Genomic DNA, 17347 nt, shown 5'->3' with positions numbered 1-17347 from the left:
AGGATGGCGATGTAAGAGCTTCGAGGCGGCGCCCACGCCATCAGCCAATGAATTGGTGTGATTCTATACGGTCTTCAGACAATCGGCACACCCAGAGGGCGTTCCCATTGCATCATAGCGACACAGCGTTGAGTGAACCTATGAAAGAGAACATTATTTCTAAGATGTCTACTACAGCTAACATATACTTCTAATCTGCAATGAGAAATTTTGAATGTGGAGACATTTTGAGGATTCATGTCAGTAATCTGTTATTACCAATACCACAGATCAAAAAGAAACAGCAAGATGTTGTCGGGTTTCTTGAGGCACTTAAAATCGATTACGCACAGCTTGACATTGCTTCAAATGAGGACAACCGGAGGTGGATGAGGGAAAATGTCCCTGGAGAAAAGAAGCCCACCAATGGAATTCCTCTTCCTCCACAGATTTTCAATGAGGCGATGTATTGTGGGGTAAGAACCTGCTAGAACAGAGGTTCCCATCTAAACGTTAAATAAAAATCATAATGTGAGTCAGGACCGAACGAGTAAAGGTTTTTATATGATGTTTATCCAGGTTAAGAGATGTAAAATACATAAAAGACTGTCAGCAGTAATATAACATGAAAACATATTCAAAAGAGCTTCTAAAACCGGGAAGAGAATTATCATTTTCAAACCAGGTTCCCTTGGGAAATCCTATGGGGTTTTAAAATAGAGGTTTTAGTTTTATGACTAAAATATCATCTGCAATTAACATTACTTGAAGAGACTTACATATTTTGTTGTACTATCAAATTGATTCTGTTGTATTTGTTGATTCGTTTTTTTTTTTTTTATGTGTAATTGCAGTTTATGTGTACAAAGATCTTAATTTACTATTTAGTTTACCTAATTTACAAACCAAAAACCACTACTCTCCCAAGCTGGCCTACAAATTTATGTCGTAACTGAATAGCTGTATTAAAACGTTTGTAATTTAGTTATTCAAATTTTGTATAGCTGCATCATTTGGGTCTAAAAGGGAGGATTAATTCTATAATAAAATTTCTGTCATCATTTACACCCCTTCCCCCCTAATTTTGCTGAAAACCTGTAATTTTTTTTTCTTTCTTTCTGTTGAACACAAAAATTGGCAGAATGTAGAGACTCTTTTCCACAAATGTGTAAAAAGGATCAAGTTTAAAAAAAGTTGTGTGCTTCTGTCTTCTGAAACCTTAACTTTGTGTTCAAGATACACACAGGGAACTTATTTGCTTGAAATACACCTAGAACAACAGAATATTCAATTTAGTGAATAATGGCGAAACATCTAGACCCATTCCCCTCTAAGTTATTGTATGGCATCATAAGATTTTAAATATAGTACATATAAGTCCACATCGATCTTTTATAGAAAAAGCAGCCTGGACACTGTATTTGATAGCTTCTTTTGAATTCCACAGAAATTATGTTGTTGTGTTGCTATATTAATTGCTTCCTAATGATTGGTTCCTATCCTAAATTGCAGGACTACGAAACATTCTTTGAAGCCAAAGAGGACAACACAGTCTATGAATTTTTGGGTCTGACACCTCCACCAGGATCTAAGGTTGTATTTTTTCTTTTTCTTTTTGTGTGTTTCCTTTTCTCGTTTGACATGAAAGTTAGACAACATTTTAGACTGCAGTATCTTAAAGTGATACCAATGTCATAACATCCGGGCCAAATAACAACCGAGTCAAATGCTGCCACTGGTGTGTGTTTTTTTCAATTGTTCCCAGCAGGGGCGTAAATTTCATCTAACAGTTGGGGGGGACAATAAACATAAAATTTCTCAAGAGCAATTTTTGAAGGGGACACAAATAATCCAGCTAAAATTGTACTTGTAAGGATATGTATACACAGAGGAAAGCCTTTGTGGTCACGCCGTGACAGCGCTCGTGTCCGTTGTAGACATTACTATCCATCACAGTGTTGCCAAGTCTGCGGTTTTCCTGTGGAATTGAGCTACTTTATCACTGTTGCCGCGGGTTGTTTTTCATGTCCGCGAGTTGAAGCATCCACAATAACGTGTATTTTAGCCCCCGGAACGCGGTTTTTACCGGGGGACCCCCTCAAAACGGTTGGTTAGTTTGGGCTAGTTTTGAGTAGCAATTGGGTGGGTTTTGTTGTGAAAACCTGGCGACCCTTTCCGTCAAGCAGGTAACCTTATTATTGCTAACATAGCGACTCATCGAAAAATACATTGGCATCATGTATTAAAGAGAAAATAATCACTTCATCCGATGTTTAAGTGAATAAAATAGCCTCGACAGCCTTACTTACTGGCATTCCACAACTATTGACTTCTCTCTCACCGGACTTGTATGTGTGTGTAGTAGGTGATGTAAAAGAGGAAAGCAGGCCATAGCGGACTCATCGAAAAATACATTGGCATCATGTATTAAAGAGAAAATAATCACTTCATCCGATGTTTAAGTGAATAAAATAGCCTCGACAGCCTTACTTACTGGCGTTCCACAACTAGGGTAAAAGGATATATATAATCCACCAAAATTTAGCTTTGTTACCACTTTAGGCCTCAGCTAAAGTCAGATATTTGAAAGACATTATCAAATGTTGACATAATGCAGAATACAGACGTAGGGTAAAAGGATATATATGTATATATTTATTTATTTTATTTTTTCATTCTTTGTCCACCTTAATGTTTCTCCTAACATGTAGAATAATATAAATTCTCATAAAAAAAATCATATTAAATTACTTGAAATGCAAAAGCCAGTAAAGCTTCCCAAGCTTTTTGAAATCCTCTAAAACAAGATTCAGATGACCAGATCAACCAGATCAACAAAACATTACCAGAAGAGTATTTGGCAATGAATGGATAAACATCAGTAGAGTGACATTTCCTTGTGAGAGGAAATGTAGAATATTGTATTAATAAAAATCTCTCTTGGTGCAGGAGGCACAACAAGCTGAAAATGCACAAAAGCTTCATAATGGATCTGGCACAGAGGAACATCTTGATGATGACACAACAGTAATATCTGATTGAACTTTTTTTTTACTCTCTTTTTTTGCCATTCACTTTCAGTGCATTTCCAGACACGTCCGTACTGCACTTTACTGTATGCCCCTTGTCTGCTTTTTGATTCAGCTAGGTTTTTGTTCAACCTTACTTTACACTTAGGCTATGTTTGAATTAGGATACGCAACATTTAGCCTTTGTCAGTGTTAATTAATAAAAATACAGTTGTTCATCTTTTGTCCATATTAGTTCACATTGCATTAACCAGTGTTAACAGATATTTTGATTAAAAAAATGTATTAGTAAATGTAGAAATTAACATTAGCTAAGATTAATAAATGCTGTATTATTGTTGTTCATTAGTGCATACTAATATTAAAGTGACAGTTCACCCAAAAATGAAAATGTTGTCATCATTTACCCTCATGTTGTTCCCAAAAGAACCACAAAAGAAGATATTTTGAAGAACGATGGTAACCGAACAGTTGCTGGTAGCCATTGACTTCCATACTACCAGCGACAATTTGGTTTCCAGCATTCTTCAGAATATCTTCTTTTGTGGTCAACAGAAGAAAGAAACTCATACAGGTTTGGAACAATGTGAGGGTGAGTAAATGATGACAGGGTTTTCATTTTGCGTGAATCCGTTTAACAAAAAAGACCTTATTGCAAAGTGTTACCTTAAAAATAGCAGGCAGTACAATGTACATTGCTGATATTCCATTCCAAACATAGCCACAAATAAACCTTTCCATGTGGAGCATGCTGTTCCTGTTAATTGACTGCATTTGTGTAGTGTTATGCTTTCTTACAAATACTTAAGTTGAAAGGATTGCAATTTTGAATGACTTAAAATGTAGAAATATTGTTCATTTTGTCCTGACTAATGTTTATATTTGAAATAGTTTCAAAGTTATATATATGAAAAAATGACTATGCAGTTACAACTCTGTAATTACATGTACTTACAACTTCACTTTGCATTTACAGCTATGTAATTACAACCGTATTGCTTATTACTACCCTAATGCTTGTTTGAGGGAAACGTTTTTCTTCCAATGTTTTGTCTTGAAATATCGAAATATGCTTTTGTGGATTTTTCAACATTGCAAACTGATTGATAATGTCCATTTTCCATGTCAGCATTCCCATCGTCTAATATAACAAACCCTTTTTCTTTCTTAGTACTATTCCACTGGTGAATGTTCCTCCAGTTCATTAACTCGCGCCTGTTTTCATCCTGAGGGACCTGTTTTAAAACTTCCTAGGAACCCGTGGTGCATTATGCCAGTGCCTTAGCAGATGCTGTGCTTTTAATTTCTCTTTTCCTGGTATGCGCTGTTTGTTCTTCTAGAAAAAAGAAATCGTAGAGACTGAGCAGAATGGAGATGCACACATAGCAGAGCTGGAAGAAGATGATCCAGGCAAGAAGGCAGAGACAGATGCTCGAGATGATATCGCAGAAGAGGACGAAGAGAGTGTAACTGACCATCAAAACTCCTACTTAACCCTCAATCCTCCTCAAACATCATCTGTTTTCCTATAGCAGCTCATTCTTCTTCCATATAATCTCATCCTTTGCTTCATCTATTAACTTCCAGGTTATTTTTTTTGAAGGTTTACCTGTAATGTCACCTATGCAACTGAAATTAACATCTAATGCCCTGCTTTACCATCTCCTCTCTTGTAGTTTGATTCCTGCTAGTGTTTCCTGTTGACAGTGTGACTTTAAATTATATGGTGTTTATTCAGTAAATATTTTTTTTCTGCCTAATGTAATTTTCTCATTTTAATTTTAACTTTCTTTTTGTTAGAGAAAACCAGCTGAGGAGGAAGAGCAGGTAAGACAAAAGTGCTTAATTATTCAATTATTCATGATTACTTATATGTGACCCTGGACCACAAAACCAGTGAAAAATCAATAATTTTGACCCATACTATGAATTTTTGGCTATTGCTACAAATATACCCCAGCGACTTAAGACTGCTTTTGTGCTCCAGGGTCACATATAACAACTTAACCAAGATAGATAGATAGATAGGTCTGTTTTGGATAATGAATATTGTAATTAATACATTTATAACATTCAAAGGACCCATTCCTTATTTATATAATTATATAAATGTTTTCCAGTATGATTTTATTGTGTTCACTTGTTACCTTACAACACTATTACAGTACTATTAAAAGTAATTGTAATAGTAATGAAACTATTACTATGTGTTTGAAAGTAATGTTTAAACCTAATTCTTTTATAATTATGTACATTACTATTCTAACTGAACTATTTCTTTTCTTCTATGACTCACAGGAGGAAGGAGAAGAGGACAGGGTAAGACTGAAATCTATTTTTTCTCTCTCTTAAGAAGCAATTCTAACAATAATGTTCCTAGTGTTTGCACTTCAAGAAGATTCATGTTAGTCTGTGACATCTCTGCTTCTGGTTTATTGGACTGCAGTATGTTTCCTTTGGCAATCAAAATGAAAATGTTCCTGTTGGCCAAAGAGGGGAAATAGAAATGAATGTGTGTATCACAAGGTGGAGGGACAGTTGTTTTTAGAGTATACTGTCTTTTCTCTGCCAAACAATGGAAGTCAGTCATCCAAAAAAAAAAAAAAAGGATATCCTGGAAATATCAGAAAACAATTATGGTTTCCAGTCTGTCTTATTGAAGACATTTGTGTACTTATTAATCATGAATCATGAAAACATTTAAAATACCATGGGAAAGTGTGTTTTTAATTTATTACATTTTTTATAATTAATTTTTTTATGTATTTTTATTTTAAATTATTTCTCATCAAAAACTGACAGGCTGATTAATCCCTCTTTATTTTGTATTCACAGTTAAAAAATACAATGAAACCCTTCAGTCAGAAAGATTATTAAAGAAAAAGCTAATGTTCGCTACTCATTGTTTCAGGTTGAGGACAACCATCTGGTCTCAGAGGATTCTTATTCTAGAATGAACAGATTGTAGATCTGGAGTGTGTTTGTAACTCTACTGTTCTCTCCCATCCATTCTTTCTCATCTTGCTGACAACATTTCTATTATTATTATTATTTATTTTGCATCCATGTGTTTTTTTTTTTTTTTATGTGTACCATCTGCTTCTTTTAGTCAGTCATTAACTCAGAAAGCATTTTCACTTGGAAGGCGACACATTTGCTTTGGGTTTTGCCTGTGTTTCATTTTCCGTCTGCCTTTGCTTTACAGGTGTCATGGATGCATTTTCTGTTTTTAAAAGTCTTTTACTTGAAATGTTTTCCATCTAGGGCTGGGGGATATGGCCAAAACAAATATCACGATAATTTTTTTCAAATCAGTCGATATCGATAATTATCACAATAAATGTCAAATCTTAATTTTTTTAAAGTTTAAGCCAGATTTTTGCTCCAAAGTGAAAGTTGTAGAAACCAGACCATTAATTTTCCTTAACAAAATAAATATCTTAGTAGAAAAATTAATTTCTTAGTTTCTGCATGTTCTAAAAGTGATATTGTTTCAAATCAAGACACAGGTTTGTGTTACCTGATAATAATAATATTTGTTTTTTTGTTTCTTAGAATTGCACATTTGATAGTAGTAGTAGCTTGAGTTAGGATGCAGATGTAAATTTTTGTTCATTATCAAAATCAGTAATATCTGTAAAAAAATTGTAGCAACCTCATTTTTATATGGCGAAATTTAATTATTCTGAGGATTTTTTTTAATTATTAATCATTGGTCTTCTATAGAAGCATACATTTAGATCATGATAAACACAGTTAAAAACCCATATAGCACATCTCAATACCATAGTAAAAATATAACTATATGATTTTTAGGTATTTGTATGAAAAACAGTAGTCTAAAAATTGTTTGTATCAGGCTAAATGCACATATGCTATAGCTTAATCACAAAAATACTGCAATTATATTCCATTACTCCTTTAATACATTTATTACGGGTCTACATTAATAATATAATAAAATTCGATACAAGTACCCACATTTCTGACACAATACACATAGTGCAGTTAGTGTTACTGTATGGTTACTGTATGCCAGACAATGCATGGTAAATGATGGCAATTTATAGATTGAAAAGCCTTTTGACTGTATCGTTGCACACAGTGTTTCTCCTGTTTGTCAGCGCTGTTTCATCAGCCTTTAAACTAGTTTAAATCAGCGAGCCATTTGTGTTGTTTGCTAAACTCAAGCGCTTCACACTGGATCTCAAAGCGCTGTTTAGTGCTCGTGTGACCGAGACTCGTCAGCCGAGTAAACGCATCTGCTGCGAGCGGATAAACGTTCCGAGTGGCGCGATTCAAATGAGTCATGCTCTTTCATTCCGCTTTTGGCTCATGAACATTATATCGAGCATTTATCGAACTCTTCATATCGTTTTATCGAGGAAAAGTATATCGCGATAATTATCGTTATCGATTTATCGCCCAGCCCTACAGACAATGTATGGTAAATGATGGCAATTTATAGATGGAAAAGCCTTTTGACTGTATCGTTGCACACAGTGTTCCTCCTGTTTGTCAGCACTGTTTCATCAGCCTTTAAACTAGTTTAAATCAGCGAGTCATTTGTGTTGTTTGCTAAACTCAAGCGCTTCACACTGGATCTCAAAGCGCTGTTTAGTGCTCGCGTGACCGAGACTCGTCAGCGAGTAAACGCATCTGCTGCGAGCGGATAAACACTCCGAGTGGCGCGATTCAAATGAGTCATGCTCTTTCGTTCCGCTTTTGGCTCATGAACATTATATCGAGCATTTATCGAACTCTTCATATCGTTTTATCGAGGAAAAGTATATTGTGATAATTATCGTTATCGATTTATCGCCCAGCCCTTTTTCCATCACAGCACCCCACCTCCCAAAAAAATTTTTTTTAACAACTTCAAGGTACTGTAACAACATGCATGAATCATCATTAGTTCACTAGTTACGGACATTTATTTTAATATAAAATATGATTTTACCTAATAACCTGTTATTCAGTTCATTATATTTAGCAGACTGAAAAGGTCCCGTGGAGTAAATTACACTGTATCACTCAAACCTAGGCAAATTGCATGCCAGTCACAGAGCCGGTCACCATTAATAAAAATTATATTAGCAATTTAAATAATTTTATCATGCAATCATCATCAATATTTAAATAGCATTATCCCTGCAAAATCACATATGCTGTCCTGCAACAGAGCAATAAGCAAGTGGTCACTCTAATCATCATGTCAGTGTGAAATACTGATTCAATTTACTACACCTTATTGGCATTCTTTTAGCTTTACCTTGATATGAAATATCAGACTTCATTCTGATATTTAATGCCCACCTGTCAAAATCCAAACATAGACAAAAATCCTGCACTATATTGTTATTTTTATTGAATATCCAGCTTTAATAAGCATAAAATACGGTTACACTTTATTTTGATAGTCCACTTTAGACATTCTACTAACTATAAGTAACTTTGCAATTACATGCCAACTAATTCTCATTAATTTGCAGCTACATGTCTACTAACTGCCAGAGTAGACTGTAAGGTTAGGGTTAGGGTTAGTAGAATAAGTTGACATATACTTGCACAGTTTCTTATAGTCAGTATGTTGCAGTTCATCAAAATAAAGTGTTAGAAGATATTAAGCAGACAGTCTACTACTATTCTAATGACTGCTAGTTGACATGTAGTTGCAAAGTTACTTACTGTTAGTAAAATGTCTAAAGTGGACTATCAAAATAAAGTGTTACCTAAAATACATATAGAACATACAGCCGGATGTATTCTATATTCAACTTTTAATATATAGCTGGGCGATATAATTAAAGCATACGCTTTTCAACTGAACTTCTTTATATATATATATATATATATATATATACAGTATATTATCAATATAGGTATTGAATGAAATCAGATAGCACACCTGCTGTTCAATGACAGTCTGGTGTGTTTTGAACACTAAACTGGAAAGTACTGAATTCAGTTTATCAGTTCTATTTCTTTTGTCCAAATTCAGCTTTAGTTAAAAGCTTCTTTCTATCCCTTCTTCTCTCTGCCCACCTGTTTGTTCTAGGCAGAAGATGAGTTGGTGTCTGAGGTAACTTGGGTTTGATGAGAAGTGTCTCTCTGTCTCATTTTTGTGCTTCTGATTTGCATTCCCCCCCCCTCATTTGGCCACTGATTTTCTGCCTTCATTCTTCCTTTTCACCTCCTGTTTGACTTCTCTCCTCTAGCTGCCTCCTGCCAGTCTCGTTCTTCTCTCTCCATCTTTTTGTCCAGTTGCATGTGCCTCTCATGTTGCTCTATTCAGCTTTAGCTCGTTCCTCTCATCTGATTCAGTCTGTTCTCCCCTCTAGGAGGAAGAAGAACTCCGAGAGCTTGAGGTAGATTGATACATGTTTTTTTTTTTCCTTTTCTTTAAGATTTTGTCTCTGTTTTCGGAGACATAAGTGATTCACTCCAACCCATCGGTGAATAATGTAGGCCTATATAACATGACATAAATTTACCTTATTTAGTTAGGTCTAAAAAGGTAAATTATGCATAATTACATGCAACTAACCCTAAGGAAAACCCTAATCCTTACTCTATAGTAAGTACATGATGATAATTAATATTACTCAGTACATGAATGTACAATTACACTGTAACAAGGACATAGTAAAATAAAGTGTAGCTGCATTTTTATTAATTTAATAATTGATTGTAATTGCTATTATAATACCTGCTGTATTATATGTTCATTTTTATCAAAAGTACAAAGGTTGATCTTGTGAGGGTACAACCTGGGGCAGGAAATTTATTTTTATAAAGACTTTTATTCAGCAAGGATGATAAAATTGATCAAAGGTAATAGTAAAGACAATATATTTCAAATTCTATTTCAAATAAATGCTGTTCTTTTGAACTTTCTATTCATCAAAGAATCAAACGTTTCCACCAAAATATTCATCAGATGTCTAATAATAAGACACATTTCTTGAGCATGTTTCAACTGACATGTTTCAAAAACATTAAAAAATCTTACAGACCCCAAACCTTTGAACGGTAGTGTAAATAGTTAGAACATATTTTTAAAGAATTATAAATCATACTAAAATCGAACCAAACCATTAACCAAATTTCACATTGCACAATGCATCACATTTAGAAAAAAATCTTTAATCAAATCATCATCAGAGCAAATATTTGCACTACTTGATGTGGTAATTAGAATTAAAATAACACCTGGGCCTATATTCCATTTCCATTATGATTTATTATTATTGCATTTCCAGTCATAACCTGAGAATTGTATTAGTCAATAATAATAATAATATAATTTAGTTTTATTCTTTACCTAGTGAGAAACACAGCCCAAAAGCTAAAACAAACACTACCTCAAATGTAAAGTATGTTAGTAATCAAAAATGTTGAAACACTACAACATTAGAAGGTCAAACACATTTTACTCTTTATTTTAATTTTCATAGGTATACATAATGTGCATGTTCTGCATTATTTAACTACATTTGGTTATACACTGACAGACACATTAACAGTTTCTAAAAAAATCAATGCTACTAAGTACAAAGACGAATAATCCTGACTGATATGAATCTATTGAATACTAAAGCAATCATGTTGTGCAAAGATGGCACATGATCAGGAAAGGTTGCGGGCCAGATTTATTCACATCACCCATATGAGCACTACTCAGTGTGTTGAAGCAAGTGCACTAACCAGCTACGTGCCTTTTTTGTGACAAGGTTACAGACACTTCAGCTTTTTGCACATTCATTTGCAGTGAACTTTGCAGACGATCTCCACGATCATCACCTGCTCTCCCTTTCATCCATCCACACATGCTGCTTAGCTCTCCACCTCTCTCTCATTTCTCAGAATTCTTTCTTTCTTTTCCTTCGTCCAGTCATTCCACCCCTCACTTATGTTACAGGAGCAGAAATCATGGAAGTTCTTTCCAGTGGCTGTCACTTTTAGGATCTTTCTTTATTGTGGAAACACACACACACGTCCCCACAAACTCTCTTCCACTGCTCGTCCTCATGTAGCTTTCGCTCAGAGAATTCAATCTGGGTGTAGCGTAACCTCCCTCTGTAGCTGTTTGTGTCACTCAGACATACATTGATGAATTATCTTCTGTTTTAATACTGAATTTCTTCAACGCAGGAGGAAGAGGAGCAAGCCTCAGAGGTACTCTCAGCTTGTTTCAGCATGTTGTGGTCGGTGGAGGTCAGGGGCAACGGTGCATGACATCAGTTGTGTTCCAAATCTTTCAGATTGACTGTGTCAGTGGTTTTCAACCAGGGGGGCCATTAGGGGCCTCAGCACACTTCCATGGGGACCGCAATATGGCTTAAAATGATTTAAAGTTAAACAAAACAAGGTTTTAAAATATGCTAAAATGGCTCGAAATCAAGATGTAAGCTGAAATCAAATTTCTTAATATAATTTCAGGGTTTCTGCGGGTATTAAAAAAGTCTTAATCTGCCTTTCCATTAAAAGGTCTTAAATCGGAGAATGTCTTAATGCAAAAAAAAAAAAAAAAATCTTCCTTCCTGTCTTCCTCAGTATTTTTTTTTAATACAAATATCTAAAACGCTTTAAATCAAGATACATTTACTTGAGATGCAAATGTAAAATGAAGTCTTGAAAATTTGAACAAAATGAAGTGAGTTTATGCTTAAAACAAGAAAGATATCTGCTAATGAGGTATGTTTTCCCTTTTAAAATAAGCCTATTGGCAGATATTTGTTTTAGTTTTAATCATAAACTCGAAACTTAATTTTGATCAATTTCACAGAAATCAAGACTGCTTATCTTATGCCATTTTTTTGTGTCTCAAATAAATGTATCTTGATTTAAGAATCTTTAAACATTTGCACTGGAAAACACAAAATAATACTGAGGAAGAACATCACTTTTTTTTGCGGTGTGATCAGAAAGTACAGTAAAAGTTATTTCCATCTTCTGATGGTTGGGAGCACAGGTATTCAAGCCTTAAGCATTTTGTTTTGTAAAAGTAATCTGTTCGAAGTGTTGCTAATTTTCAACAATTTTCAAAACTCATTTTCTGCTCCCTAGATATTTACATTTAGAGAACATATTGATATATTATGTTCCCTTCAGTTTATTCCTTACATTTTATTTACATGGTCTTAAAAAGTCTTGAATTTACCTTTGTAAAGCCTGAAAATGTTCAGAAACCCTGGAGATATATATACTAGTCTTTATATTATATTGTCTAAATTGTCTAATATAATATTGAGCATAGTCAGGGAGGTTGAGAACCACTGGACTACCCACTTGCATCTGAATAAGTTTTGCGTTCATATTTGTGTGACTGAATTGCTTGAAAAAAATTAAGCAATTTAAACTCTCTGTTACAGTGATTAAAGCTGCTGCAAGTGTCCCTGCTATCTGTCACTGAAATAGGTGTCCTGAGAAATCACACCAGTCTATCCAGTATCAACTTTGGCTGAGGTATTTCTCTGAAATTCCTAAGAAGAAAAATAAAATTGAACACAAGTGAAATGACTTGCTTTAACGTGCCCACATGTTAGCCAATCAGAAATCTTGGATATGCCGTTCTACCTGTCAGTCATTTTGCATGTTGGAGTTTACTGACATTAGATTTGCGGATAAGTATTTAGGGGGTGGGGTTTGGAAACAGAATATGTAATTTAAAGGGTTAGTTCACCCAAAAATGAAAATTCTGTCATTAATTACTCACCCTCATGTCGTTTCAAACACGTAATCTCTGGACTTGGGAACATTTCAGTTGTGTTGCTGTCTATGCAGGGTCAGACAGCTCTCAGATTCCATCAGAAATATCTTAATCTGTGTTCCGAAGATGAACGCAGGTCTTACGGGTTTGAAACGACATGAGGGTGAGTAATTAATGACAGAATTTTCATTTTGGGGTGAACTATCCCTTTAAGAGATAATGGTGATCTAATTAACTTACAACTGGCAGAAAGCAGCAGGACGGCTAAAGCCCCGTTCACACTACAAGCGACACGCAACAGCAAAGCGACACAATCCCATACATTTAAATGGAGAGCTGGCGATTTCCGGCGACACTAGCGACAGCGGCCGTTGGCGTGTTCAGCGACGCGACAAAGTTCAGAATCCTTCAACTTTATGCAAATGAAGAGCGACTTTCGGGAGCGACAGCCAATAGGAAAGAAGACGGTAGAGCTCATGTGATCGACAAAAGTCGCTGCTAGTGTGAACGGGGCTTAACATCACTTACAGCAGCTTTAACTTGATCAAACACATACCACAAAAATAAGATTTTTATTGAACACTTTTAACAGTTTAAAATGCTTGCCATGGTAATTTCTGGGTCAGTGTGTTCAATAAAGACATAAAAAGTATTTATCAACTTATAATTTAACATTGCAGCGTCATCATACATCTGGATGGCCCCAAATACTGTTGGGGTTTAGGGCTTCAGTTTTATTTTTATGGTCTTCCTGTCTTTTTTATGGAATATATGCATGACTGTGAAAATGCATTGCTCAGTAGTATGCATCAAAGAGTATGTTAATCAGGATGTTGTTGCATTAAGAACCTCTGTCAGATGTTGAGCAAGACCATCAGCATGCAATGCACCTTGGTTCGAAAATGTCAAATTGAGATAAGCAGGATCTTTGAGTATAGCATGGTTGACATCAAGATGGGAAGGCAATGCAGCGAATGGTGTTTTGATGTGGAGTAAAAAGGAAATGCTGTAATGTGTTTTTCAGTTATCTTAGCATTAGGTATTTTCAGCGAGTGAGAGTCAGTGTTAAAGAGATGTTATAGGGTACAATGGTAGTAGTGCCACACGAAGCAGGCTTTAAAGGAATATTCGAAGTTTAATACAATGTAAGCTCAATCAACAACATCCAAAAAAAGAATTTATTTGATCATTTTGAAATAGAAAAATGAATAGTGTACAACTCTCTTGATGCCTTGCTTCTAATTATATTACGGCATATACAGTTTTGAAAATTATTTCCATAATCTAGATGATCTATGTAATCTAGAGAAAAAAAGCCTTGCGTCTTGCAAAAAAAAAAAAAAATTCTCATAATAATTTAGTAACGTTTAACTGATTCAATACTGCTGATGCTGTTTGAAAATAACTAAATTATTCAAATGTGTAATCTATGTACTTGCATTTTGATTGATTAACAACTCAGTTACATAGTTTTTGGTGCAGACTTGCATAGTTTACCTCTAGGAGCCAGGCTACACCAAAACAATGAATAATGAATTGGGATTATAGCCAAACACGTTATACAGGAAGCATTTATGGCACATCTAGGGACGGTATGCAGTTAACTGTGTGATTGCTGTCATTCACAGGAAGACTAGTGTCCTGAAGCAGAGGATTTTGGACCCGGATTTTCCCACACAGGTGATAGGGTTTTCTCTGCCACTTGGTGGTGTTTTAGGATACCATTTGCTAGAGTATAAATCGCAAGTGTCTAGGACTGATGATATTGGTCAGTCTGGTGCATCAAGGACAGCTGATTGTTTAAAAGAAAGATCCTGTCAGAAATGACATGCTTACATTTCCTAAATCATACTGGCTTAAATTGACTGGCTGTGTTTGTAGCATTAAGATATCCTTTATTTTGATCTCACAGTTTCACAGATTTATATTTATCTTTTAAGATAGAAGAGTTCATTGAGTAGCCTACTATGAAAAGCTACTGTAACTTTAATAGCTTCAATTTTATTATTTTATTGATACTCAAATTCAGTGTTCAAACATTTGGAGCCAGCAGGATAGATGATAGTATTTATAAACAAGAAGCTCTATTGATACTCTATTGAGTAACATCAAAGTTTCTCAAAATACTTTTGTTCATTTAACACAGAAAGAGGGTGTTTAAAGGTATAACAGTAAAAATTGGTTGTTTAATGCTAAGGAAATGGTGACATAAAAGAGGTTGAAAATGTGAAAACTAACATTATCAGTGGACCTCAAAAAAACTGATTTACTAGGAATGTATATAATAATATATTGTTAATAGGGATAATTTACATCCAGCTGATCGTTGTCTCAAAATAAACCACAACAGAGTGACCAGCAAAACAAAGGGATTTATTTTGTGATAATGACCAGCTGGCTATACACGTTCCCATTTATTACACAGCTACTTAACAAATAAATGTCTTACTGTCTTGAGTCGCAAGGTGGCACCAATTGTATCTTCCAGTATGAAAAGAGAGAGACCATAGAGTAATATGAGAGACATTAGAGTAGCACCGGCAAATGGTCAAATACAGCTATAGAAGAAGTACAAATTTTCAAATATGTTTTTGTTTTTGGCATTATAAATATGATCTATGATTATATTATGATAGATTATGATTATATTTAATAATTATTAACAAAATTATGTATTATTATATAAATTTGTACAAAAGTAAAAATAGATATTTGTATAAATGGCCAAACGATATATTTACATTAATGCCCTTACACTGAATACCTAGCAGGCAAGCGGGCTGAAGCACAAATAAATACACAGACATGCTGGTTGTGAAGTAAAAAAATGACAGATGTTTAACTCATAAATATTAATTACACACAAATAATTTAACATGAGCTTTACTGTTTTGATGAGTAGTCCATGTGATGTATTGATGAAATGAATAACATGATTCAAAAAGCATGTAAACAACAATTTTAATAGTACAATGGGATGTTAATTTCGTATAATTTCTCATTACACTGTCATTTGAGCAGGAAATGACTCTTGTTGACCATTTTAAATGCTCACATGAGCTTGTGAAATATTTAATTTGATCCATATTTCTGCCGCAGTCCGTCTCAGGGTTTTATAGGTAATTTTATGTTATTTTATAGGTCAGTGAATAAATGCATGGATCAGCATGTGAATGTCAAGCATGATTTGTTGGCCCTTTTTGCATCGAGGGTTCTGGGTTCTGACCCGGTATAAAATAACTTTTTTTTGAATAAACCAAAGGTTTACGTCAGTGAATGTCAAGGGTGGTGGTGCATTTGATTGGATTTTGTTTTGTGATTTCATAGAAACAGATAGATACATCTGAAAGCTGCGAGAGAATATTGCGGCGGTCACTTTCGGAAACTAATAACAAGTGTAATGTTCACTCGGCAAAACATTAAAAATGACACACACTAATGAAATTAAATGAAAATCTTCTCTACAATTGGAGATGATCCTTATATATTAGATACACCCTGCCGCAAGCTACTCATAAAGTGCTGAGGACAAAATTGGCCGTTGTCGCGGGCCGCACTATAAATGACGCCTATGATTTAAACGCTGCAATATTGTAAACATATTGCTATAAACACATTTTTTCCTTTTTTACTGTTATTTTTATTTTTTTTGTGTGTGGCAATCAACAGCATAATTGGGGGAATATCCTGATGTTATTGAACAACTTTTGATGCATCGCGTTTATGAACGCTCAACTGCGCACACACACTTACATTGTGCTTTACATTTCAGCTTGAAGTGACACCCCACTTGCCCTGGAGTCATCGAAAATCGCCCACAAATACCTTCACCGCAGCTTTGCCAAAGCCAAATGTGACACCACTGCACTGGACAATATGCACTCAGGACTCCAGCTTCAAGCCACCCCCCCTGATAAATGTGCCTTTTTGAGGTTGCAAAATGCCTTTTTACGCTAGAGTTGCTTCAGCTTTAGTGGCGAGTTTCAAGTGAATTTAAAGGGATGTCTTTTTTCCTTACTGTACATATAGAAAATAGCTTATTCTACTACTTTTAAACTAACATTCAGACTTTGTTCAGTAGACTCCCAAATAGTTGTGCCAAACCACTCAAATGTGCCAAACTAATACTTACAAATACCTCTCTGTGTGTCTTATATTGTGAAGTACACTACCAGTCATATTTTGGACACACTTTGCTACAATGCTAAAAATAAACCGAACTCATCTAGTACATACTTCAGTTAGACTAAACAATATGGTTCTAAGATGTTGAATTGTAGTTACTTACAACCACAGTGAAGTTGAAGTTAAAATTAACACTGAAAGGACATCAGTCACAATTCCCTCCTTTTTCAGTCTATTGTGTCTGATTTCAGTCTGAATGTGTGACGTCAGTTCTTGCTGGAAGCCATTCTCTGTAGTCAGTTGGCAGTTCTAATGCACTTTGTATGTAGACAGAAATGAATGGTTGGAAATTCCCTTATTTACCAATAAAGAGTGAGTTTTAAAGGCACTGTTTGCTTCATTATGTTCTGTTCTAAAAATGGGCCTCACATGTGACTTAACAATAGCAGCAAATTTCAGACATTATTTTAGGCCGTGACGACAATATTCACTGCAGCCCGTG

General features: G+C 34.9%; 1 protein-coding gene across 3 annotated transcripts in view; it reads left to right on the top strand.

The window, feature by feature from the left end:
* The window catches only part of LOC107677098 (SH3 domain-binding glutamic acid-rich-like protein), a 25761-nt gene extending 8535 nt beyond the window's left edge, over positions 1-17226 (top strand). The window contains exons 2-10 of one of the 3 annotated variants that reach the window (XM_016471897.1): positions 270-455; positions 1492-1572; positions 2929-3006; positions 4349-4474; positions 4809-4835; positions 5307-5327; positions 11163-11186; positions 14349-14400; positions 16493-17226. In XM_016471897.1, coding sequence (XP_016327383.1) covers positions 270-455; positions 1492-1572; positions 2929-3006; positions 4349-4474; positions 4809-4835; positions 5307-5327; positions 11163-11186; positions 14349-14357 — 552 coding nt within the window. In that variant the 3' untranslated portion in view covers positions 14358-14400; positions 16493-17226. Of the gene's footprint in view, positions 1-269; positions 456-1491; positions 1573-2928; positions 3007-4348; positions 4475-4808; positions 4836-5306; positions 5328-5919; positions 6005-11162; positions 11187-14348; positions 14401-16492 lie in introns of those variants that run through there. The other 2 variants (XM_016471896.1, XM_016471898.1) reach the window with 2 other exon arrangements.
* Positions 17227-17347: the final 121 nt, after the last annotated feature.

This window comes from Sinocyclocheilus anshuiensis, unplaced genomic scaffold, assembly GCF_001515605.1.
Source record: "Sinocyclocheilus anshuiensis isolate Anshui unplaced genomic scaffold, SAMN03320099.WGS_v1.1 scaffold24, whole genome shotgun sequence".
Taxonomy (NCBI): domain Eukaryota; kingdom Metazoa; phylum Chordata; class Actinopteri; order Cypriniformes; family Cyprinidae; genus Sinocyclocheilus; species Sinocyclocheilus anshuiensis.
This window is presented reverse-complemented; position numbering and strand designations above follow the sequence as displayed.